Source organism: Vicia villosa, linkage group LG3, assembly GCF_029867415.1.
Source record: "Vicia villosa cultivar HV-30 ecotype Madison, WI linkage group LG3, Vvil1.0, whole genome shotgun sequence".
Lineage (NCBI taxonomy): Eukaryota > Viridiplantae > Streptophyta > Magnoliopsida > Fabales > Fabaceae > Vicia > Vicia villosa.
In genome coordinates, this window is record NC_081182.1 from 23379458 (window position 1) to 23406587 (window position 27130).

At 29.7% G+C, this 27130-nt stretch overlaps 1 protein-coding gene and 1 long non-coding RNA gene across 3 annotated transcripts; one reads left to right on the forward strand and one right to left on the reverse strand.

Moving 5' to 3' along the window:
• Positions 1-265: 265 nt before the first annotated feature.
• Positions 266-1315, reverse strand: LOC131655161 (uncharacterized). Of its 2 annotated transcripts, none has more exons than XR_009299673.1 (3): positions 1196-1315; positions 931-1063; positions 266-493 (listed from the first exon to the last, which is right to left on the reverse strand). It is a non-coding gene; the product is annotated as an uncharacterized LOC131655161 (long non-coding RNA). The 2 variants fall into 2 exon arrangements; XR_009299672.1 differs by having other exon boundaries at positions 266-517.
• A 20132-nt stretch (positions 1316-21447) lies between these two features.
• Positions 21448-23418, forward strand: LOC131660657 (uncharacterized). The gene has a single exon (XM_058929945.1). It carries the CDS (start codon positions 21679-21681, stop codon positions 22714-22716), a length of 1038 nt encoding a protein of 345 aa, XP_058785928.1. The 5' UTR covers positions 21448-21678; the 3' UTR covers positions 22717-23418.
• The last annotated feature ends 3712 nt before the right edge of the window (positions 23419-27130 follow it).

A 27130-nucleotide genomic window follows, 5' to 3' on the forward strand; every position in this document is an offset into this window, starting at 1 on the left:
TTTCGGTTATGAGTGAAATTGGGTCATATATTTTTTTAAGCCCAAATTAAAATCTAACTTAATTTTTATCTATTTTTTTAGCAGAATTATGCTTAATTATGCTTACTGGGCCGTTAAATTTTAGCCCATCTAAAATCAAGATCTTTTTATATCCATTCTAAGACTAGGAAATCGATTTTATTTTTAATCTATTTTTATTTATAAACAAATTTATTTGTTTTTTTTAACTACATTTTTAATTAAAAAATAAATTAATCTTGTTCTTTTTGTTATTTCTTAAAATCAAGTAAACACAATTTATGTTTGTCCAAATGTCCATATATGCTCATATATTTGTTATGTTGATGCTTCCTTCGCAACATAGACTTGAAGGAGACACAAAGCAATTCCTCCTTTATGATGCTATAATAATCCATACACAGGAAGATCCTACATAAAGAATGTTCTATAATGCTAATCCCCAACTTGCTTTGCTGATGTACCGTCACAAAACCTGCAACAATTTTGTTGACAATTTCTTCAAATATGAAGAATGGTTTCACAGAGAAAGATATAAGTAACTGCTATTAATTATAACAACTTAGAAGATAAAAAAAGTATAGAAGCAACCATCTGTATTGTTTTTTATTGTTTTTTATAATACAATGTAAAAACTTAAAATTAAAACTATTGTGAAACTATTTAAAATTAAAATTATTGTAAAAAATTAATTTATTTTGACAGATAAGTACAGATAAGTATTGCTTTTGAATGGAAATAAATTAATGAAACTTTTTTTAAAAGCTTATTTGCTTATAAGCTCACAGATCTACTTTAAGAAATTAAATAAGAGGTTTTCAATTTTTCTGTGTGAGACTAGTATCTCACATATTAGAGAATATCAATTTCATGTTTCAGATTCATAGATAAAAAACTAGAGTCAATATTCACCTTGGTTAAACATTTGTGGTATCTTTCTAACAAGATCTTCATCTTGAAATTAACTTTAGATTCTTCGTGTCACCACAAGTTTTCAGATCTTATAAATACTGAATCTTCAGGATAGAAAAGTAAATCAAAGAACCTGTGTAAAAAATACAAAACCCATACATACATCATAAGAAATCAAGGATAGAAAAATAATAAAATACATGTAAAAATTAATCATCAATGATATGAGATTGAGAAGAAATGAAGGAAGAAGGAGAAAAACTACCTTGTTGAGTTTCTGAATCGGAGAGAAAACAAAGCCAAAGAAAAATGGTTGTGTTTGGAACGGCTAGGGTTTGCTCACCAAGGTTACAAAGGATGATATATATATCAGGTTAATATGGATATGTATGCTGGGCTTCAACTTTTACGCAGTCCAGTCCAGGCCCAGTTTTAACAACAATATAAATAACAAGCTGCGGTCGGATTCGGTTTCCGTTGGATTGATTTGGTCGAACCGAACCGAACCGGTATTATCCCATAAAAGCCGAACAGTTCACCCGCTGGACCCGAGAACCGAAGTTGACCCGACCGAAATCATTCGGTTTGCTTTGGATCGGATGGGTAGGGTCGGTTGCACTTATTTTGTCCACCCCACACTTATTCAACAAACAAAAAACAATAGAAAGCCACACGTGCGTTTACTTTGACTGTTATTCTTCCTACATATGTCTCACTTATGCATACTAAATATATGAACGAAGACCGGTCTCTAAAAAGAAAAGTTCTCGTAAAATAAAATAAAAGCTTTTCAAATTTGAAGGCCGTTAAATTATATATTTTCGTTTAGTGATAGATTGTCTTAAGGAAATTTAAAAATGAATATATTATATTAAAATTATTACAATTATGATATACTATTTAAATAATAATTTAAATTAATTCATCAAAATTAAAAAGTAAAAATAATATTGCAAATTTCATTTGTAATATTGTTGAAATTATCTAAAATAATAATTTTAATAAATATATTATTTTAATAAAATATGATTACTAATATTAGGTAAAATAAAATTATTAAATTAAAATAAGTGACATAGCTTTGCTGTTATAGTTAATATTATGGCTATTAAGTTAATTTATGTAAACTCTTAATATTTGTGCTAAATTATAAGTATTTTATAATATCAATATAAATTATGAATGTTATTATTTTATTATAATTTTTAATATTCTTTAAATTTATAATAAAAAATTTATAAAGTTTTTTATAATTTCTTTTTTCATACAACATCAATTATATTTTTTAATATATATATGAACGTGATATAATGACTTATTATAATAAAAATTACAAGAATAGTATATTTTAAAGAATTGAATTGATATGCACTTTTTACACTATCAGTAGGGATGTATATAGGTTGGGTTGGATCGGATTTGGCCTAATCTCTTAGTCAACTCGTTCAAATTTTAATGGGTTGGGTTCGACGTCCAACTCACAATTTCATTATCAAAACCAAATTGAACTGACTCGTTCATTTATGAGCCGGGTTGAATTCACGGGTTGTGTTTCAAATTAAATAATAATAATTTTTTTCAATTTAAAAATATTGTAACAGAATTCAATACATTTATGTTTATTTCTAACACACAAAATGGATTAAACATATCATATAATATCTAATAATATTCATCAACATGACATAACACTGGATAATAGTATAAAATTCCACAAGACACATTAATTTAATAAAATACGTAAGTTGCAAATGATACAAAAGAAAACAGACTTGCTATTTCTAGACCAATTTTTCATACACTGTATGATACACCGTATATTATTTCAAAGCAAAATGGCATGGCACAAAAATCAAAGTAAATATGTACCATTAAAAAATTAAAATTAATATGCCTTATATATATATATATATATATATATATATATATATATATATATATATATATATATATATATATATATATATATATATAGGGTGCTGTTAGAAAGGAGTGTAAACATATCTTTTCTCAAAAGAAAATAAGCAACAATATTTGGTCACAGAATTACGTAAACTCATTGATCTTGTAATAATATTATTGGTGGAGAATAAAGCTTTTTTGGAAAATTTATGGTTAGTATTGAGATAATAATTTTATATTTTTATTTAAAATAAAAATAAGAAATTACTAATGTCACATCACTGAGTTGGGTCAAGGGGTCTGCGAGTTGCAAAACTCAAACCCGATACCTGAACCAAAACTATATGGGTTGTTGCGGGTTGAGTTGGGTATACCCGTAATTGAACGGGTTCAGGTAATTTATGGGTTGGTTCGGTTTAGGTTTGTGGATTTATGAGTCGGCCCACACCCATGAACACCTTTAACCATCAGGACATAAAAATCATTAAGAGTCTGTTTGGTTCAAATGAGAGGGAGGAAAGAGGAGGGATTTAATAGAGGAAAGGGGAGGGGAGGGGAGGGATTTTTGTAAATTATATATATATATATATATATATATATATATATATATATATATATATATATATATATATATATATATATATATATATATGTATGTTTGGTTCAAAAGAGGAGAGGGGAAGGAAGATATTTTATTAAAAGTATGTTCGATTTATAAGGGGAGAGGATCTATCCTTATCCTTATAATATCTTTATCATCTTATATAAGTTATATGATATTCAAAGCATAAAAATTCAGAAATACTTTTTTGATAATAAAATATGCATATATTATTAAACATAAATTTTTCAATGTTGATTGATTAAAAAAGTTATAAATTACTATATAAGGTTAAAAAATTAAATATATTTGATTCAGATTAAAATTCTCTGAGACAAATTAAACTATGTGTTAATAACAACTTTTAAATCGTGATGAACCATCTAACAAAACGGATACATAAAATAATTTATAATATATATATATATATATATATATATATATATATATATATATATATATATATATATATATATATATAATGAATGGTTTAAAATTTTATATGAAAGAAAATATAATATAATTAAAAAACAAATAAAATTATAATGAAAACACAAAAAATACAGTAATTATAATTTACAATAAGTATAAAAATACGAAAATAATCTTAAGGTTAAGAGTAATTAAAATAAATTGATAGAAGTAAAATAAATAAAAAAATCATACAAAAGAGAAACAATAACACAAAAAATTGAATAATTTTGAAATATTACAATAAAACTAAGGATATTTTAGTAAATATAATTATTTTTTAAATATAAAAAATCACATTCCCTCCCCTCCCCTCCATATTCCCCAATTTGGAGGGACACTATTTTGAAGGGGTTTTGCTCCTCTCCTTAAATTTGAATCAAACACATTTAATTTGATATATCCCCTCTCCTCCCCTCCGTCTACCCTGAATCAAACACACGCTAAGTATTTATATATGTTTGAAGTTTTCTTAAATCACATCAAAAGTTTTATTTATGAATGGTTGAGATTGTAAAAAAAATTATTTTCACAGTGCATACCAATTAATTTATATTTTAAATATGAGAATATCTTAATACACTCCTTGAATCTCTTAGCCACCCGGTAAAATTTTATTTATGCCTCATGTTTCTGTAAATGTATCTTCAAAAATACTTTTTTTTTTAAATTAATTTTTTCCGTATATGCATCTACATAAGCGTTAAAATATAGTGAAACTTGAGAAGATATCAAATTTTGGTAAAAACTCACTAGAATTAACTAAAATTAATGTGAGATATATTACTAGATGAGACATCATCATGGAGCTTGGTTTTCAACAAAACTTTTTTCTTAACGTTTGAGTTAGGGGTGGACAATCGGTCGGTTTGGGTCAGTATCAAACATAAAATTTAAATATGACGTATACGTAAATCACAATTTCATTAAAATTGAAAATATAACAGAATGTTCCGTCGGTTCATCTACGGAACACTCTATTTTCAAAAAATTTCGTAGTTGTAGCTACGAAGATTTTATGAACTTGATTAATTTGGGATTGGGAGTTTCTCAAATTTCACTATGTTTTAACGCTTCCCTAAATGCACATACGGAAAAAATCAAATTTTAAAAAAAAATGCTTCCAAAAATACATCTATAAAAACAGAAGAGCAATTTTAACAACTAATATGGTGAGGGAGAGATCCAAGAGCTTGGATGTTTTCTTAAATATAATGATTCATTATACAACATCAATTACATAATAACTCATTATAATAAAAAATAATAAAAAGTAAAACAAAATCATGTATTTAAATACGATGAGTAGTAATCCTTAAACCAATAGTATTAAAAATTACAATACTTTTTAAACATTTTATAATCAATTATTAGTTTTAAATGATGCTATTATATATTTTTAGTTGTTTGTCAAATATATTTTGTTTATCTTCTTTCTAATTTGGAAAGATTATTTTTGTAGCGTGATATTCATGATAAAAATTAAATCTTCAAATTGAAAACAAAACAAAAAATAAACAACAACTAATCAAAACAAAAAAAAACAATTGTCTCTATTAAATATATTTTTTGGTAATACATGATATTTAATTTAAATATTTTTAATTTATTTTACTTAAACAAGCTATGATCCAAACTAAAATTTCCTTTATTGTTATGAATTAATTTTTATATTATAATTATTATTTTATTGTGATGATTTTTTAAAAAAATATGTATGAATAGTAAATGTTTTTACATTATAACAAAATTCTAATTTTAATTTTTTTTCTTCTCTTTATTATGTTTACATTTTTTATAAGAACTTTATATAATTGTTTCTATGCATATTTCTTTTCTCACGTCTCTTAATTTTATTAAAATACTAAATTTTTATTTATTTATTTTTATTTTAGAATTTATTCATCAGCTAAATAAAAAATAAAAATTAAATTGTTTTGATTTTTTTTTAACGATTAAAATTAGAGCTTAAAGGTAGTGAACTGTCAGTGTAATTTTTTTTACACGGTCGTGATTCGGTGGAGGAAAGTTAGAGAATGATTCATTGGGTGAGTTGGAAGGATGTGTGTCTTCCTCTTGAAAAAGGAGGACTTGGTATCAAAAATATTTAGGAATTCAATTTGGCCCTTCTTAACAAATGGAGGTGGAGGATCTTAGAAGGTCGTGATTCGGTGTGGTACAATATTTTGAAAGCTCGTTATGGTGATATTGCTACAAAGAGCTTTTGTGGAGGTATGTTTCCTAGTAATTCTATATCCTCTTCATCTATTTCTTCTTCTTCTTTTTGGTGGAAGGATCTTTTATCGGTTGGCAAGAATGTAAACACCGACCCTTTGGTTTCTCATTGTCAGTTTAAGGTTGGTAATGGTTATACGACTCCGTTTTGGGAGGCGAGATGGTGTGATGAAGTTTCTTTGAAAGATAAATACCCGGAGTTATTTTTGATTTCTTGTTTGAAAAAGGTGTCGGTGGCGGGTATGGGTGAATGGGAAAATGGTATTTGGAAGTTGGGAAATTGTGGTATTAACTCTCTTCTTTTAACCGACCCCTTCCTTAGATCGGTTTATGTTTCTTTCCGTAATTTTATTGATGGGTGCGGGATGTTTTTAGAGTTGAAGGATGGCATTTTTTGGGATCTAACGACGGATGGAGCTTTTTCGGTTGCTTCTTGTTATAGCAATTATGCGAGTAGAAATATTCCGTTTGGTCCGCCGAATAAAAATGACATTGCTTTAGCCTTGATTTGGAACATGGATGTACCTTTTTAAATTAAAGCTTTTGGTTGGAGGCTTTTTGTGAATAGGCTACCAACGAAGGATTTATTGGTAAATAGGAAAATTGCTTTGTCTTTGGAAAATACTAAATGTGTTTTTTGCAGTATTGATCCGGAAAGTAGAGATCATTCTTTCTTTGGGTGTAACTCGGTGGAGTTGGTATGGAGGGAGATGGCAGTTTGGATAGGGAAAGAGGATGGTGAGTTGGAAGAAGAATGTTTATCAAGTTTCATGGTTTGGTCCCATTTTTGTAAAAAAAAGAAGGTGAAAGGAGGAAAAATATGCGTAATTTGGTTAGTTACTATTTGGTTCCTTTGGTTAACTAGAAATTGTACATGCTTTAGAGATGAAGGTTGGAATGTGAATAATACGGTATGGGGGATAAAATCATTGGTTTGGAAATGGAGTTTTATAGAAGAAATTACCCATTCTATTTGTAGTTTTTACGAATTTAAAAAAGATCATTTGTTATATCTTTCGTAACTCTAATTGATTTGTAATTTCTCTTTTTGTCGGGGTTTCCCGTTCTTGTGTAAACAGGTTTTGAGAACCCTTAGTTCTCTACTATATAATATCCTTACTTACAAAAAAAAACACGGTCAGTGCATCAAAATCCTTAAAAATAAATACTTTATATTTAATTTTAAAAAAGTCAAATTTTTATAAAATTTAACGGTTTGGATTTCACTAACAGTGTAAAACTGTATTACACTGTCGGTGCATTTCCATTAAATCCTTAAAATTATTAGTTTTTCAATGACTAAAATAGATCTTTATAACAACATTTTATATTTAATTTAATATTTTTAAATTTTACTATATTGACTTTTTTAAATAAAGTTTTATGTTTTTCCTAAATGATATTTTTTTCCATGTTTAAAATACTCTATTTTAAATTTTAATCAATTTAAATTCACTTCTTTTAAATATATTCTTATATTTTGCTAAATATAAACCTTTTAAAAAAGAAATTAAAAAGAAAAAAATCTTTAAGCTGTTTCCTGGATGTTTCATATCAACACCAAATATATATTGTTTGGTTATCAAACCTAACCTAATTTAATTTGGTCTATCGTTAAGATTTCAAGGAAGATAACATGAGACAGAATAGTTATGTCAGAAGCATGAATGAAAGTGTTGTAGTTAAACCTACTTTTTTGAAGAAATCAACCAGCTGGATTAGAGACAGCTTTTAAAGCATGATGCAACCAACTAAGGATACAATACATTTTCTACATCATGTACGAATTAGTATTATTCAAATAAAGTACTTTTACATTACTGATATTGAAATGTATTAAAAATTTGAATCTGTTATAAATTAGGCAAATTAAGCAAGAAGTGGGGCTAGTATGATTTCTTCATGTTGGATTGAACAGTAGGAGTGCGATGGTTGCATAGCTATCAAGCAGTACAATTCTTGTCTAAATATCACTAAGTTGTTTGAGACAATAGAACATGATATAATTATGATTCAAATCTCCTTAATAAAAGTCAAATATCATTGTGTCCTACCTCACTGAAAATACAGGATTCATGTTAGTTACTTGAAAAATAATTTCAAAAAAAAACTATTTTTAGTCTTCCGGACACATTAATTCTAGAGTTGAAATATTTTTGTGTGGCCTAATAACCTAATAAAAATGAGAGGTATGTATATTGGTAAAAACTCACTAGAATTAACAAAATAATGTCAGATACTCCTTATTAGATGAGACATCATCATGGAGCTTGGTTTTCAACAAAACTTTTTTTTTTAACGTTGACAATCAGTCGATTTGGGTCGGTATCGAATTTAAAATTTAAATCTGACATAAATCACAGTTTCATTTTAATGATCTAATTTCGATCGAAATTTTTTTGATTTTTCGTAAAATTCGATTAAATCGGTTAAGTGGATAAGTCGGGTGAATTTTATCGATTTAATATTTATTAAAATAAACTCATTAAAATTACTATTTTTTTATAAAATTTTATATATTTATTTTTAATTATAAAAAAAATAAACAAAATTTTAGAATAATTAAATAATAACTATTTTTATTATTGATTATTAATATGTGATAACATTTTTAATATTATTGATATTATTTTGGTTAGTATCACACTTTAAACTACAAACCAAATAACATTCAAAAATTTATAGTGCATATTCTTAAATTAGTGTGATAATACAACGTTATTCTTAAACTATAAAAATAATAATAACATGACAATATTCTAAATTTTATTTTTATAATATGTTAACTTTATAGCAATAAAAATAAATATTAATTGAGTTCGGACGGATTTTGTTTTTGACGAATTCAAAATAATTATTCGAGTCCGACTGAAATAATTCTGTAATACTCAAATTAAACAACTAAATCAACTCGACACCAAATCCAAACTGATCCAATGGTACAAAATAAAACAAATCAGTCGGTTTAAATCAAATAACTCGGTTAAATAAAACACTCAATATAACAAAATTATATAGTTATTAAATCGATTGAACAAGATGACTTAATCTCTAAAAAAATATGAGACCTTAGAAATTTCAAAATATCATAATTTATAAATTCCTTCTTTAAATTCAAATTTTAAACACAGTGATCTCACAAAAAAAATACAAAATACAAAAGAACATGATAAAATATTGCAATGTCTAATAAATTTAATTTTAATGAGAAAAAGTTGTTCTAAATAAGTTTAGCACAAAGTCTATTTATATTTTAATTTTTTTAAAAAAGTTATCAAAACGGCGTATGTTGTCAGAGAAAAAAAGTAAGCATTTACACCGCTAGTTTTTGAAAACTGCAAATTTCCCAATCTTTACCCGTTTTGACCGCCAATTTTTTAAAATTGTCGATTTTTTAGTTTTTACCAAGTTTGATAGCCAATTTTTCAATATAATTTAGTTCATACTTTCTTTTATGTTTAGTCACACAAATATATCATGTATGGATCCGCCCCTGCTTATAATGAGTAAGTAAAAACCAGCAAAAATAAATACAAATATGAGCTTGGATAATTACCCAATAAAATAAATGGTAATGTGAGTGGATATTAACATCTTAGTATCCAATCCGCCTCATACCCGCACACTTTATATATTTATATATTTTATTTTATCTTATTTTATGAAAATATATGTCTATCAATTTTAAAATATATTTCATTGTTGTATCATTATAATATTTAATATATGTGTTTGTTTATTTTATAATTAAATAAAAAAATTAAATTTTTTTAATTTTCTTAAAAATTTAAAATGATATGATACTTTACAATTAATCTATTTATTTTTATTAAAAATGCGGGTAACGCGTACGGGTACTTCCATACTTACATGGTATAGATACGGGTGTTAAAGTTAGTGTTCAAGCAGGTATGAACTCAGGTAGAATTTTTCTTTATCTACGGATATGGAAATGACTATTATAGTATCCTATCCAAATTTTGTCAATTGTCATCCATAAACCTATATAATTAAAAAGACTAGACCGGATGTGGTAAAAAAAATTAAGCTTATTAGGTTAGGTTATTTAAATAATTTTAAATAAAAGTATATATATATATATATATATATATATATATATATATATATATATATATATATATATATATATATATATATATATATATATATATATATATTGTATTTTTGTATTTTAAATTAAAATAAAAATAAATAAATTTTTGTTATTTTTAAGAATTTATGAAAATAAACTAAAAAAATTTCTTAACAATATCATAAGTTATTTTCATAAGTTCTCTAAAATAAATTACCTCACAAAATCATTCTAATAGGTGAGTTAGCATAATATAATTAATGCAAACATTTTATCTTATAGATCTTTTAGTTTTATGGTCTATTTAAACATTAATTGAATTGCTTAATAAAATAGATTTTTAAGTAGACTAATAAATCAATCAGGATTTTGAAAAGGTCATACATATGTCTTAGGCATAAAAGTAAACCTATAATAAACTACATATCAGACTTATAGATTTTAAAATATTTAATAAGGCAGATTCAAGCCTAAAAATAAGCTTATAATAGACTATAAATCATACTTAAATTTTGAAATATTTAACAAGTCAGATTTAGACTTGACAAAGTATAACTCAACACAGTTTATTCTTCTCACATGTAGTTTGTGGGGTGATTTATATAACTCACAGGACCGGCCCTGTGCATGTGCAGGAAGTGCTACAGCACAAGACCCCAAATTTTAGGAGGCCCCAAATTTTTGAAAGGTACAATTTTTTTCCATAAATATTAATCGAAATTAATAAATTGTTATAATAAAAATTCAATAAATCCAAAAAAATGCTATGATAAAAACTCAATACATACAAAAATTAAGATAGATCAAAACTTAAAATAATTATAATTAAATATATTATTGATTAATACGTAATTGTATTTTTATCTGTCTTTTTAATTATTATAATTGTATCAATATTTTAAATTTGGGCCTATTTTTGAAATTAGAATGGGCCTTTGCATGTTAAATTTGGGCCTTTTTTTTAAATTAGAATGGAGCTTTTGTATTGATTGGGCCGACCCTGATAACTCATAAGTCATATTTGCTCAAATTATTTGCACTTGTTCATCATTTTAATATGAATAATCACAATAAGATTTATTTTCGGAGATTGACTAAGAAATATTGTCATCTTAATTTTTTTTCATTGTTTGCACTTTCTTAATGCGAATGAATTTGGATGTTATTATAAGTGTTCAATTGATAAATATAGAAAAATTTGCAAGAATATAAATTGATACTCCATGATCTCATAAAAAAATGTTTCATTTAGATTATGTGAAGTTTTTAAGAAAATGAAATGTTAAGTTGATTTTAATGATTTAATGAATTTCACTTGCTGAAATACTCTTATGAATATTGATCAGTGGACTAGTTAATTGAATTTGAATACCATAAATAAGTGTATATTAGTGGAGGAAAAAGTGGTGTGATAATTCAACTGATATGTAGTAGTTTAATTAAATAAATATAAATTATTATCTATGGTTTGATTCCTATATCAAAAATATTTATTTATATTTATATAATAATGTAAATAAATTGTTGATATTTATAAATTTAATAATTAAAAAAATGAAGAAATAGATTAGTGTTTCACTGATTATAAAATGACAATTAAATTGAGAAAGTGTGGGTAAAAAGGGAAGGATGTGACTTTCTTATTAATATTGAAGAAATATGAAAATTTACCATTTTAGGTTTTCTATTATAATATTAAAAAATATCTTTTGATGACACACATTTATATTATTATATTAGTATATAAATAGAGACTTGCTAAACCTAGTATAGCAAGCATTTACAAATAGAAACCGTGAGTGTAAATAAGGGCTAGTGTTTTAGGAGTCTTTTAAGGTTTTCGTGTGTTTTTTGTTTGTGTCACTCATGTATCTTCTGATACATTGAGATGAACTATTTTTTCTAACTCTTGAAGCTTTTAAGCATAGAGTTATGATATAGGGTTATGATATTTGACGTAATTAGTCCCCGATAACAGTGCCAAAAACTTGACCGCGTGTATCCGCAAGTATACGGAGTATATCAGAGTAATATAAAAGGTTGTTGAACCCACTGAGACTTAATAGTTAATCTATCATTTTCTATTGCTACAGATTTTATCTAAGGTGATCGTTAGATGGTTTGAAATGAGCAGAACAAAATAAAATAATAAACTTTGAAATAGATTCAGAGAAATAATACTGGAATGTGGCTTGCATCGAACAACAACACTCTGATTATTTTTAATTAGTATTACTTAAAGGACAATACTTTCTAACTTGAAAAAGAATTAATTAAACAGGAACTGCCGCTCTCGCATATTCGGAACCAAAATTTATTCTTTAATCTTTACCGGAGCTGTCACATTCCCCGGTTGCGTATTGCATTAAAGTAGTAAATCCTTTTTTAAGTAATTAGTTTTTACTCAGTTGGAAAGTAGTTTTGATTTGAGAGTTTAACTCAAAAGGGTTTTCAACTTTCGCTCAACCGGATCCTAAACCTATGAACGCATTCGCTAATAGTTTTAAAATCACTTTTCTAGAAATATTAAACTCTCCTAATTAATTAATAAAGTGATTCCACGGTATTTATTAACCAAAAACAAACCAATTTTAGTCTTTAGTATCGAACGACTTTTGTTCTTACCCAACATGTTCACGGTTCTACTTTCATAATAATCGATCAATTTAAGTTCAGAAAAATTGTGTTAAAATCAAAACAGCCCTCAATTGTAATCCTAAAGAAACAACATAAAGAGTGCCATCGAATTGACGGCCTTGCATTCTAGCACTAACAAATTAGTTGGACATGCTAACGTTAAAAGTAAAATCTTTTGATTGAAATACGGAAATAAACATATTAAGCGATTCAAAACTAAAGAGCGTGCAATGAAAGTAAATTAAGTGCGGAAAAGTAAAGCAAGGAAATAAAAGTGCAAAGTAAAATAGACAAGGACAAGAAATGTAAATAATGCAAAATAAATTAAGAAGCTGCTCCAAACAGAGACTTGAATCAGGTACAATAGAAATAAACATCTACGGAATGTAAATGCAGAAAGATAAATAACTTCAAAGTAAATGTGCTCCAAATCCAACAACAACAACACAATAAGTCTCTGATGTGAAGAATTAAAGCTTTTGGAATTTAAATTTATGCCTACGTTGTACTAAGTTTGGATCCATTAAAAAGTGAAATGTTTCTACTATTTATAATGCTTAGGAACCCTAAAATGTTAAGTGGTTGTTGCTGATTTCGTGTAAGAGAAGGCAGAGAAGAGTGGAAGAGGTGGGAGATCAAGCCAAGCACATTTTCCAACTGTCTGAAAATTATAAAGGATGGCGAACACCATCCCCTTGTGGCGAACACCACCTTCCTTAAATGGAGAAGACTTGGTCTTTTAATCGTTAGTGAGTGGGACATGTCATTCTCCTTTTGGCTTTCTCCACAACGAACGCCATGTTGAACGCCGTGAGTGCTAATTCCTCATTTTCTCCGTTTTTCATCCATTTTGCAGTGTTTCTTCGTGTAACCCTCTCATGTGGTCAAATACCTAAAAAGCAGACAAAACACCAGCATAACAATAGAAATAAAGACAAAACAACAATAAAACATGTGCAAAGTCGAGTCAAATATGTGATGCGTTTCAGTGTTATCAGACTGGATGTGGGAAAGATTTGTCCACATGATTCTTCTTTTGAGATAGTTTGTGGAAGTATAAACTCCGCGAATGGCTAAAGTTTTGTTATTGTTTTGGAAAGACAAGGCGTCTTGTTGGTCATCAATATTAATTACATAAGGGTTCATGTGTTTGGCATAAAAACACCAAAGGTCAGGGAGAAGATTCAATTTATTGTTGGTAGCAAAAATTTTCATTCCCTGTTTGTGGAAACAATTAGAGGGAAGATTGTTGTGGTCCATCAAGGGTTTTGCAATGATGCAGAAATCAGGTTTGTAAGTATTAATTAATTTACTGATAGTCAATATAGTAGGAGGGGTCAATCTAGTGGGGGAATTGGTTAAACTCCTATCATCCCCAAAAATGGAACTCATTTTTTAGAGTTGGAAGGACCAACTTTTGACCTAGTGCCATAAGGGATTTTGTGAGAAGAAGGCTTTGCTTTTTTTCTTAGGAGTAACTTTTGTAAATGGCTCATTTGGGCTTATGACTACCTGAATGGTGTATTGACCTCAATCTCCAAGTTATCTTTTTTTGTTCCATATCTACAAGATTGGCCCAATAGTTCTTAAGAAAAGTCATATCTTTGTTGTCCATGTTAGGAGTGGTATGCAAAATAGGTTGAGATTGGTGCAGTGGCTATGAGGATCTCTTATTTCAGTATCTTCTAGATTGTCCATTTGAGTGGCATCAACAAATTTAGAGCTAGAATATCTATCACCATAATCATCATTAAGAGTAGATTTTTCAGGAATCAAAAGGATTTTCAGTTATGAATCTTCATCTTCTATGACGATTTTAATGATAGGTTTTAGGTTTTACTGACGAATTCTCGATTCCGTCCATGAATATTTAGTTTTTCACCTACGATGAACGTAGCGTTCAATCACTCTATCTCTATTTAATTTATTAATTTAAAAAGGTTAAATTGCATCTTAACATGCCATATCAACATCTTTATTATGCTGTCATGCCACGTGGCGTGTCACGTCATTCTTCATAAAAAAATTAAGGGTCTTGTTAACCCGTGCCCTTAGGGCAATGGTTAAGCATTTCAAAAAAAAAAATTATAGAAAATTTAATATTTTAATTTTCGAGACATTAAATACGCAGATTACCGAGATAAATTTACTATTTTTAAAGTTTTAACCATTGTCCTGAGGGCACTGGTTAGCATTTTCCAAAAATTAATTAATGAGATCAAAACAGGAGATGCAAATACTTTCCAACGAATCATTATTTAAAAAATAAATATAATAAAGGTCTAAATATGAAAATTTGAAGGAATCACATGCCACCCCCAACTTTTTTCTATTTCAAAATTACCCTTGAACAAGTTAGTGGAGGGTGAAGAATGAATTTTTTGGTAGAATTTTTGAAATTTCTGGCACCCCCTAAAATTTCCGGTATTTTTGTAAAAAATAATCATAATAAATTGTACAACCACAAATTTCAAATTTATGGTAGTACAATTTTTATTTTTTTTTAAATTCTAGAAATTTTTTTAAAAGTTTTCGACATTTTTTTGAAATTTCCGATAAAAATTCATAGAAATTTCTAAAAATTGATATTTTTTCGAAATATCCAGTACACCTCCCAAATTTCCGATAAAAACACATATTTTTTAAAAAATTAATAATTTTATGTAAGAGTATAATGATATAAGCATACTCTTAGAGAGTGACATATATATATATATATATATATATATATATATATATATATATATATATATATATATATATATATATATATATATATATAATTTAATGGGTGACAAGTATAAATTTCAAAATTTTGTATATCTAGGGAGATGATATTTATCCCCTATAATAAACGGGCAACTATCATTCTCAACGCTCTAATACGTGCATTGCATATATAACTAATTTTGTTAAGAAACATTGATCTGATCATCTTCGTGTGGATCCTATGAGAGGTGTGGAAATCAATCAATTCATTTGAAAGTAGTACAGTTCACGTACGCACAACTCATCTGATTGAGGAACATAGTGTTGGGTCATATTTAATTTTTGGTCTCTCTCAATTAAATATAGATCTCATATTTTCTTCCTATTTTGATATGAAGTCTGAACTGAACCCAACAATCAGTACACCCTAGGCTGTACCAGGACTTCCTATAATCTAAGGGCACAGATAAAATAGATAAATAAATAACTACACCTTTAAATATAACTACCATATTTTTCAACCCAAAAAAATATAGTTACAAGTATTTTTACAAGTTTAAAAATTTGTATGTTTTCGTCCTTACAAGTATTTTCTTTACATATAAATGGTTAATGTTGTTTAATCTTATAAAATTTTACATCATTTTTCTTTACCAACGTTTAGAGCATTATAAAAAAATTATATAAATATTTAGATTTTTTAAACAATGAATGAATTAAATATGATTTTTTATGAGATTATTTTTTTTTATGTTTTGAATCTTAAGTAAGAAAATTGGTCCCATAAAAAATTCATATTTAATTTATTTTTATGAATCTTCAGAAAATTTTTTATATATAATGTTTCAAATATAGATGAAAAAATTATTCAAAAATATACACATTAATTTAAGAAAAAACAGATAATCCACTAACAGTGTAAAGTAATTTTAAATTCTCAATCAATGAAAATTGTACATCCTGTCAAATCACCTTTATGTTTTAAAATTAGTTAAATAACATGACAAATTGTTGGTTTATTATTGGATGACAATGTAAAATTATTTTAGGCTTTCAATGCATGTCCATTAAACTCTTAAGTTAATTTCATAAACTTAATTGTTTGTATACATATTCTATAAAGACTAAAAGAAATAGTACTTACCCTAGAGAGATGGCGGGAGTCTCTTCTAGTTGAACTAGAGGTTCTGAGTTTGAATTCAGTCCTGAGCACGCAACAATGTTAACTTTTTTTAAGAAGAATTTTACCATCTATTATAATTCTACAAAACTTGAGGGATTAGCCTCTACAATTGCGCGCAAAACATATAGTGTTTTTTATAAACAAAAAACAATTTAATTATCTATCAATAATACACAACGAAATAACAAATCATAATCTATCAATATTTATACAAGATAATAAATTGAAGTGAAATGCAAAATAAAAATATAAATACTTAACGAGTGCTCCGAGATACTCTTTACGGATACTAAATAAAAAAATATTATTTTAAAAAATTAGCTATTTCAACTTTTAATATATTGAATACATATATTTTTCAAAAATCTTACAACGTTAAACACTTAAAAGAGTGTCCCAAAGACAGTCGTTAGCATTTTTCTACTTTATTTATTAATAAAGATAAAAAGGATTATCATGTGTACCACTTATTATATGATCGCAAATTTAAAAATTAGTGAATAGATCGACTATTAGCTCTTAATGGTAAGATCTTTTTCTCCACGAGACTATGCTGAAGGAGAAGTTTTGTTTCTAAATTATTATGAGCTTTTTAACTATTCCAAAGAGTATCCTGTTGAGAATATAGCAAGTGTGAGTAATGTTGGGAAAATAGTCTCACATTGGATAAGAATGTGGTGACTTGAACATTTATAAGTGGGAGAACCCATTCATCTATCACCTTAAGATTTTAGGTGGACAATTGGTGTGTCTTCCACAAAGGTGTATTGCTCAAAGGAAAGTCCCAGAAAAGTAAGAATGTTCCTTGTTCGACCTCCTCTGATTATTACGCCAACAAATGGTATCAAAGTCTGGTTCGAGAAAGGGATCGACTTACCTGTATCGAAATACCTAGGAAGTGGTGTCCCATTGCAAGGTGTCAACGGCGGTACAAGTGTGAGGGAGAGCATTGTGGACTCACACTTGAGGGGGAGTGTTGAGAATATATCAAGTGTGAGTAGTGTTGATAATAGTCCCACTTTGGATATAAATGTGGTGACTTGAGTATTTATAAGTGAGAGAACCCACTCACCTATCACCTTAAGGTTTTGGGTGAATAAGTGGTGTGTCTCTCTCACAAAGGTCATAGTCCTACACTATGTATCAATACTCCCTAGAGAAAAAATCCTCCAACAAATGGTATCAGAGCCTAGTTTGAGAAAGGGACCAGCTTACTTGTATCGAAAGTATCTCCACATGGACTCGTGGATAAGCGTTCTGCAAGTGGGTAAGAATGTCCCGTTGAAGAGAGTCAATGGCGGTACAAGTGTATGCGGAAGAGAGATCTTCCACTTGAGAAGGAGCATGTGGACTCACACCCTAGGGGGAGTGTTGAGAATATAGCAAATGCGAGTAGTATGAGGGAAATAGTCTCGTATTGGATAAAATGTGGTGACTTGACCATTTATACGTGGGAGAACTCACTCATCTACCATCTTACGTTTTAGGTGGACAAGTGGTGTGTCTTCCACAAAGGTGTGTTGCTTAAAGGAAAGTCCTGAAAAATGTAAGAATGTTCCTCGCTCGACTCTTCCCCTATTGTTCCGCCAACATATTCAACATGGTGTGTAGAAATATTAAGCTACTAAACTATGAAATGGTTAAAAATAAAGTAAAGAAGGTTAAAATATGTAAAATAGTTTGATTTTTTTAGTTGTTCTTAAATTATTCATAAGTTGCGGTATTTATAGAGAAAACTATTAAACTAGCCATAGTGTCGTGACCTGCAAAAATGCTCCCTCATTTGACTATTTTCATGTGAAATGCATGAGTGCTTTGTTTGCTTGGGATGCATGGGGTCACACAGTCGACTAAATGTCTTTCAATTCATGGCATATTTTGATTAACATTTTTGTTCATGCTTTATAGCCTGAGTTGTTCTTTCGTGTTGTTCATTAATTGTAATTAGCGGTGCTTAACACCATAAAACTTAACCTCAAATACCAATTATTAAAATTTACTGAACTTTGACTCTTTATTGCACCTTACTATACTTGGGGACTTCAGTAAATTTTGGAAAAAAATTGGCCATGCTACATTCAACAATGATTTCACTCACTTAACAATGCCCTCGACTAGAGAATAGTCGGTTAACCTTAAAATCGTCAATGTACCAATTTCAGATGATAATTTAATTATTTTTTATGTATAATCAAATGTATCCACATGTCATATTGTAAATTAACAGTTGGCCCTAAACAATGTGCTAGTGTATAACACAACACTTTTTACTATATTGGTTGAACAATTTTATTTGTTTGTATAAGATTTTTAATCGTTTTCTAAGAGTCGCAATTGTGTGTTTCTCTTATTCATTTAGGGAGAAAAATTTCATGGGAATTTTCATTCTTCTCATCCCATTACCGTTCCTTTTATAATGTCTTGGAATGACTAAAGGGTAAAAAAGACGTAAGCACAACAAGTAGTCTCTTCTAGTTTCATTAGTTATTGTTCATCTAGAGGAACCAATTTGTTTAAAACTTCTAATACATCATACAATGATATCTCCTTTTCATATTGGTTTTCGACTTTGACAATCAGATGCAACATTTGCTTCATCTTTTATATAGAATGTTTTCTTTGTCACCTCTTTCTTTGAGTTTCCACAAGGGTGGTTAAGTTATATCTTTTAGACTTGGTCATTAATTCAATACCCTATACTCTTAAGGTATATTGCTCTAGGATTTTACTATTCATTAAGTTGTCGATTCTTAGTTATCCCTGATAATGATTTTAAGGGACACTAGCCTGTATTTCGTGATAACTTTTTCTACCCTTTTGTTTTCTTTTCCATTTAGGCATAAGCTTCTCATCAATTATAGAACATAGATTATATTGGGTGCTTGACCTCGTCACCCATTGTTTATGTGTGAGTCTTTAGACGACCTAGAACTTTGCATATTAACACATTTCTATAGTGATTCATCCAACCTTGAGCGATTTTCTAGTTTCACAATTATTGAGTATTTGTAATGTTGTAGTGGTCATCATATCAAACACAAACGTTCATTTGTATTCCCATCTCCATGTAGGGATTCAACTAATATGATTTTAGACTGCCAAAATTGTTTTAGCCTTTGCTTATTTTTCACAGCTGTCTTGAACCGTGTAGGTTTTGAGAGGAACAATATATCATATTTATGAATGAGATGGATGGATATCAACAATCATCTTTGTAATTCCCTTACCGACTAACTTAAACTTGTTATCCTTGTTAGCCCCTTATGAATGAATTTTAGGAAGATAATATGATTATTCGTTGTGTGGTTATAGGAGTTGTGTCACTTGAAGTACATATTGTCTTTGATTTCTTTGACTTGAGAAATCTTATGTTATCTAATTATCAAATTTGTTTATCTTTAAGTAGATAGTTAAATATCTTGTATACTTTTGTAATATCAAAATCATATTCAACTGATATCACAATGTCAAACTTAACATTACAATTTTGATAATTCTCAATCTTATATTTGTATCACAAAATTCTTAGTTGAATTAAAAATTGTTTTCATATATACCATGTCTATAAATGTAACAAACATTTTAAGACCATTTTTTTTTCCATATGTTAATTTCAAAGTTTATTTTGTTCTTTAACTTAAAAAAATTTCATATTAATCCCTTAACTTTTAAAAAGGTGTCATGTTAATCATTTTGGTTTAATTAACCATAAAAAAAACTTAAAAATCGATTACTAAATTCAATATTAATTAAAAAAATGACTAACACGATCTTTTTTAAAGAGTTAAGAAATTAATATAAATTTTTTAAAGATAAGGTAACAAATAAAACCAAAAATTAAAATACAGACTAAAAAGGTATTAGATCTTAATTTTAATATGGCCTGTTTGTTTAAACTTAAAAAAAAAAGGATTTTTTCAATGTATTTTTTAAAATAGATTTTTCGAAACCGTTTTCAAAATATCACAAATTTTTTATATTGTTTTTTCTAAAATGAAACACTAATTTTGACATCATATAACATAAACATACATTATTGAAGACCAAAACTTAGTCAAAATCGCAATTTTCTCAAAAAGTTATATTTTAAAAATGATTTTCATAAAAATTTATTTGAAATAGCTTTAAAATTAAGTGATTTTTTGAAATTTTGATATCCAATTTTTTTCCATAAATAGATGAAATAGCTAAAATCATATTTTGAGAATAACTATCCAAACAAAATTTTTAGTCCAACAATTAATGTTATTATACATTATATGCACTAAAAATTTAGTAGATGTGTCCTTATTTTAATTTTGTCATGTTGATGTCATTTGATCTTATCTTTTAATTTAACTTTTATTAAAAATCAGATTTCATATTATTGTAAAAAAAATATGTGTTTTATGTAGTCAAACATAATAAAGTGAAAGAATCAAAGTTTATTTAGACCAAAATATTCTCAATAATTTAACTACCTAAAAGACAAGAAATAACATGGAAAATATTTTTATTAAAAACAAACATAGGAAATAATTTTTATTAAATTATTAAATCAGTTATTTAAAGTAAATAAATTATCATATTTAAATTTCAAAGAAAAAAATCTTGACCAAAAAAAGAGAAAAATAAATTCTCATTCTCAGATTCCAACTCTTTTACCACTAAACCCATATATACATGCAACTGTGCCAACATGTAAAATGGTCAGATACAGACACAACACACAAACACAGTCTTCCCCTTCACATCCATAAAAACCCAATCCTTCTCTCATTTCACAATTCACATTCTAAAAATCAAAAACCCTTTTTCATTGGATTCTCTTTCACATTCTCCAAACACACACACAAAAACAAAAACATAAAAAACATAGAAAACATCAACACTAAACAAACCAAAAACCAAACACAACACAACCTCAAAAAACAAAAAATGTCATCTTCTCCTTTTCCTTCTTGTTTCCGTCCCTCTCCAACCACCGACGACCACCGTCTTTCCTCACCACCTCCGCCGCCCCCGCCGCCGCATTCAACCAACCCTAACCTCGCCACCTATCTTTACCAAACCGACATCGGCTTAGTTTCTTTGACTTGGTCACGTTCCATCCTAGGTCGTTCTCTCCACGTTCAACTCCATCACCATCCCTTCGATTCTCCACCTAACCCTTCTTCTTCCTCCTTCCATCTCCACATCAAACCGTTCATCTTCTGGAAGAAACACGGCACGAAGAAACTCTCTGCGAATACTCACCTTTTCTGGAACCTCTCGAAAGCGAAATTCGGGTCAGGACCCGAACCGAACTCCGGTTTCTACGTCGCGGTTGTCGTCGACAACGAGATGACGCTTCTGGTCGGAGATTCAAACAAAGACGCGTACGCGAAGTCCAAATCCAAAGAACCGAAGAAGAATCATAGTCAGTATCTCGTGATGAAGAGAGAGCATGTTTACGCTAACAAAATCTACAACACGAGAGCGAGATTCGGAGGTAAAATGAGAGATATTCAGATAGATTGCGGTGGAAGAGATCACTCGAAGCTTTGTTTCAGCGTTGATGGAACGAAAGTGTTGCAGATAAAGAGACTGAAATGGAAGTTCAGAGGAAATGAAAGAGTTGAAATATGCGGTGTGCCGGTTCAGATCTCGTGGGATGTTTATAACTGGTTGTTTGTGAAAGATAACAGCGAGGGTCACGCGATTTTCATGTTCAAATTTGAAGAGGATGAAGAGGAACAACATGACAGTGTTAAAGACAAGAGTTTGATGAGTTTGTGGACTCAGCAGAATGTGAATTTGGGAGGGTATGAGGTGGGGAAAATGGGTAAGAGTTGGTCTTCTTCGTCGGTTTCGATGGCGTCTTCCGGTGGATCTTTTGGGGCGAGTTCATCGGTTTTGGAATGGTCGAGTGTTGAGGAGAATGAATTGGTTGTTCCTGTTGGGTTTTCTTTGCTTGTTTATGCATGGAAACGATGAATGCTGGTTCTGGTTTTCTGGTTTTTCTGGTTTAGGTTTTGTTGTGTTCTATGATTATTTTCATTGGACAATGTTTTTAACTTAGTTAAGGTTTAGGTTGTTTTTTCTTTACACCATACTAACACATTTGATTTGTGAACATAGATTGAATAAATCTAGTTTAGGATTTCCATGCTTTTGAGGTTAGATCTAACAGATTATTATTCTTTACAATGGAGAAGAAGAAGGTCATAGATATTATCAGTAGGTGAATGTTGAATTGAAAGTCTTTGTATTTTTCATTTTATTTTTACTTTTTACTTCTATTTGTTGAGAAGTGTGGTTGGGCCTAACTCAACCCTACAAAACCGGCTTGATGTGGGACTCTTAACACACCCCCTCACGCTCAGGACTAGACAACTGGAGCGTGGAAATAAATGGTGGGTGGCCCGATAGCGGAAACCATAGAAGGTGGCCCACCGGATCTTAAACCAGGCTCTGATACCATGTTGAGAAGTGTGGTTGGGCCTAACTCAACCCTACAAAACCGGCTTGTAGGGTGAGGATTGCCCCCACTTTATAAGGACATGTTCAGGCCATATATTGTCCGATGTGGGACTCTTAACACTATTGGCTCAAGGATTGTGAAACTTGTTGCAATTAATGTGACATTTTTTATATGTAACTCAATTGTGAGAATGAGAATCAAAATTGATTATTGCATGATTTATAACCTGTCAATTTCATTTTGTTATTAATGACAGGTAGAAAAGTTTAACGAAATTTTGGTTTTTCCTAGTGGTTGAATCTTGGTGTGTACAATGTGCATAGTAGTTGAGTTGGATTGTTATTGGAATTGTAAAATTGGTGTGGTGTGCATTCCAAGTATTGGACTAAATGACATGATATGCAAAGGTGGATTTGGGCCGTCTGATCAAAGATCGTGTGGTCTAGATCTTAAAACAGATTTTTTATTTTTTTTTTAAAATTTTTAAAATATCAAACTTAAAATCAATATCTCGGTCAATTTGATCAAGACCTGGTTGAACTAGTGAAATACATGTGTGAAAATCTAAACTATTAGGTTAAGATTTTTTAGAACGCCTGAAATTATATGTGCTAATATATGAATCGCTCGATTAAGACCTAACTAAGCAACTAACATGTACGAATATTTGAATCTCTTGATCAATACTTGATTAAACAAGTAAAATACATGTATCAATATCTGAATAGCTCAGTCAAAACTTGATTGAACGACTAAATGTGTGAAAATCTGAATCGATGGATCAAGACCTGATTGTACGACTATAATACATGTGCGGTATTAGGGTTGTGGCCGGATACTATTTGGATCCTTTAGAAGTTTGGAGTGGAGGTTGGACCTATTCTTCATTTAGATGAATTGGCAATTGGAAATGGCAGCTAAGCCAAGGTTGTATGTAGTTGTGGGCGGTAGACTTAGTGTGACCGATACAAAAATTGTGAAGTTAGTTGACCTAGTCCACATTGGATTCAATTGAAATTGAATGGTTACATTAGTTGACAACTCAACCAATACTCTTATATATATTTTTTCTAACTTTAAAGTGAAGAAAGAAAGATGATAGGAAAATGTATAAGAAATTGGATAGAAGCGATGGTTGCGTTGCCTAACGGGTGAGTTGTTAATCGTGTGGACCACACACGAGTTTGTTTTTGTTGTGAAGGATGATAGATTAGATTCCACTGTTAGTCTTGTGAACACAAGAAAATTTAATAATTAAATTAAAGGCTGTCTGCCAGCGATTTTTTGTTCACTAATGAAGCTTTTTGCTGGGTCAAATGAACATTTTTTTCTAATGTATTTTCACCTTTTTTTTTTTTTTACAATATTAATGTATTTTATTTAGTTACATGGTTTAGTAATTAAGCATGAGTTTGGAAAAAAAAAAAAAGAGAAAGAGAATAATTAAGCATTGGTAAATATCGGTTCATTAATGGCATTAAAAAAAATCTGTTCATTAATATTGGTCAAGAGTTGTCATAATAATAATTTTAGACCAACCAAAGATCCGATAAATAAAGAGTTAAAAGGTAGTGCACTGACAGTATAAAATAGTTTTACACTGTCATCCAATAGAAAGTTATCAATTAGCCATGTAATTAAATTATTTTTTAAATAAAATAGTGGTTTAATTGAATACATGTTGGTGATTGGTTGACAGTGTAAAAATATTTTACATTGTCAGTGCATCACCCCTTTTCTCATAAATAAAAACTCACATCTATTTGAATATTCAAAGTAGCTCTCGTATATAAAGGATACAACATAAAGATAAATGTATATTTAAAATTCCCACATATACCTTGCCGTCTCATTGATCATCTTTAGTTCTAATTCATACCAATGGTGCCGTATGTGGAAATTGATTCTCGATTTTTGTGAATTTCCACAATCAGATACAATTAATTTAAGTCATGATTGTTGTAAAAGCTACACTAAGATGAAGAATTCAATTCTCAAACTGTGTCATTCTAACAACGAATCATCTCCGATCTTCTTCGTCGGTTCGATCAACTAGAGGCTACTTGGCGAGAAAGAGCCTCTATCATAGAGCAATATGCAAATCGAGAAGCGACAGAAACATAGAATGATATTAGGGTTTTGAGACCACGAGAAGGTGGACGAAACTCCTAACACAACATTTCCTTTGGTCCTAACCGCCACCATAGTCAATCATTCAGTGGTGGGAATCCTCGTTGATGACGAAAGCTCCTGCGACCTCATGTATCTTAGAATCTTTAGGAGGTTGGGATTACACATGCAAGATTTGAATCCACGTGAAAGCAAAAGCCTTATAGCATTCAACGAATCCTTAACTCAATCATGTGGAACAATAGATCTACCACTTTCCTTCAGGTGAGGGAAAAACATGAGAATTGTAAAGTGTTTTTCTTCTTGGTTCTTGTGAAAGCGTCTATAACGACATTCTTAGAAAATGACGCTAGACGTCGTATCCTCTCAAGTCCATTTGAAGCTAAAATACCATAATGATGCATATCATCCCGTCCATGTTGAAATTCATCTATGTGGAACTCACCTTATTTATGAAGCAACATTGAAGAACTCCGTGGCATCCATCGTTGTCCCTGGAGAAAGAGGGAAAAGATCGACAGAATAACCAACACAAACAATTTGACGTGCGAGGGGACTTAGCCTCGCAAGATAACAAGCTAAGAATGCGAATCGATGGCAAGACAAAGACCTTGAGGCCGATCCTAGACAGAGAGTTTGAGTTTCATTTATTGACCGTGGTAAAGAATGAACTCATTGAGTGCTTGAAGGACAATGATGAGCTCTTCACAATTTCTCCCCCACGAGATTCCAAACATAGACACAAGTGTAGCATGCCATCATTTGAATATTGATCCTTGTGTACCGATATGTGTCCTAGTGTATGAGGTACCAATCTCCTGAAAAGACCAAAGCAACCATGAACAGGGTAGAGGGCTTACTCGACACCAACTTTATCTCTGAAGTTAAATATACTAAATGAATCTCCAATGTCGTGTTAGTAAAGAAAAATTTAGTGAAGTGGAGGATGTGCTTTGATTACACGGATCTTAATCGAGCTTGATTCAATGACACATACACGCTTCCAAATATAGACAAACTAGTGGACAATTCAGTTGGATATAAAATTTTGTCATTCATGTGTATTCGAATTACAACCATATTCCCATGTATGAGTGATGATTAGTTTTCACACCTATATTTACCGTTTGATTTAGTTGTCTTTGCTTTATATTGTCAAGCGCTTTATTTCTTTCTTTTGCATTTATGTGTTGGTTGTGTGTTTTACTATTATTAGGCTCAGATGAATAAATCGGGACAAATCAGTGCAAAAAAGTGCAAAACTCAGAGTTTCAGAGGAAGTGAAAAAATAACGCTTCAGGAGGCCTGACACGGGTGGCCGTGTCAGGAAGAAGGCTTGAACGAGGGCAAAATTGTGAGAATTCAGTGGTGCAACACGGGCGACCGTGTCAGCTGACCTAGGCCGTGTTGCACGTCCTGGGACTTGAGAAAAGAAAGTAATTGACAGAGTCCCAACACGGGTGCCTGTGTTGCCTGACACGGCCCGTGTTGGGTTGCAACGCTGATATTAGTATTTTATGTGATTTTGCTCAATAGTTGACCTGAGAGGGTGTTTTGGGTATTTCCAATCGACCTAAGTGAATGTTTGGTATTTAAATGAGTTTTGAAGAAAAATCAGGGGACTTTTTATGGTTGGAGAAGAATACATGATTGAAGATTGAAGAAAACAAGGGTTTGGGAGAGAATGAGGTTTTCATGAACGGAAACAATTGAAGATCAACTTTCATCTCAATTCTTGTAATGTCTCTATTTTATATTTTGTTTTCTTTGAATACTATGAGTATTTAAACCCCCAAT